Raw genomic sequence first — 747 nt, forward strand, 5'->3', positions numbered from 1 at the left:
GGGTGGGAGTGTGCTGCACAAGCCAGCTCCAAACAAAACTCTAGATCTTCTGGATTCAAGTGATTCTTTTCCACTTGGGTGACGACGTTTTACTTAGTAGTGTATGGAATCTCCAAAAGGAGTGTGCTCAAGAGCAAGCAGGAAGGAGTATGCAGCACACCTTCGAAGTGAGGCTGCTAAGCAAGTGAAGAGAGCAGGTGAACAGGTGAAGAGCACAGACCTTGAGTCTTTTGATTAGTGAAATGATAAGGGTACTCGACGAGTTTCAATTTATACTATGGAAATCCTATCGGGCATACGACCAGAAAGTAAGAAGCAGGTCTTCCTGGTGAGGCAGCTTTTTAGCCCGAAACTTTTTTAGCTCTAGCAAAGCAACCTCCTTTTATAGTTTATTTCTGGCTGGCCTGTCGGAGTCCTATTATTGTAGATGACAAGGAGCTATATAATCCCTCTTCTTTTCCAAGAACAACGACATGCTCTTAGATCTGGAAGGCTAGAAGAGAGAGTATCAACTTGGGTTTGCGGATGCTAGCTTGGCTTCGAATCGTTATGGAGTGACGATGTTGTGTCGGATAACCGAGAAAGGGACAAGGTGTTGTTCTAGGTGTGTGCATTGTGCTGAGGGATTGGGAATACTCGCTCTCTTTTGTGTGCTGATGATAGTGAATGCAGATGAAGATGAATCTGAGGATTCGTTAGGCATGATTCGTTGCATGGTCAGGGATAACAGAAGAAAGTGACACAGAG

General features: G+C 44.7%; 1 protein-coding gene across 1 annotated transcript; it reads left to right on the forward strand.

Moving 5' to 3' along the window:
* Positions 1–352: 352 nt before the first annotated feature.
* LOC109131731 lies at positions 353–741 on the forward strand. The gene is given in 2 exon segments (XM_019242905.1): positions 353–592; positions 624–741. Coding segments are annotated over 2 exon segments (282 nt in total). The 5' UTR covers positions 353–427; the 3' UTR covers position 741.
* Positions 742–747: the final 6 nt, after the last annotated feature.

The sequence above is a fragment of the Camelina sativa genome, unplaced genomic scaffold (assembly GCF_000633955.1).
Source record: "Camelina sativa cultivar DH55 unplaced genomic scaffold, Cs unpScaffold03719, whole genome shotgun sequence".
In the NCBI taxonomy this organism is placed as follows: Eukaryota; Viridiplantae; Streptophyta; class Magnoliopsida; order Brassicales; family Brassicaceae; genus Camelina; species Camelina sativa.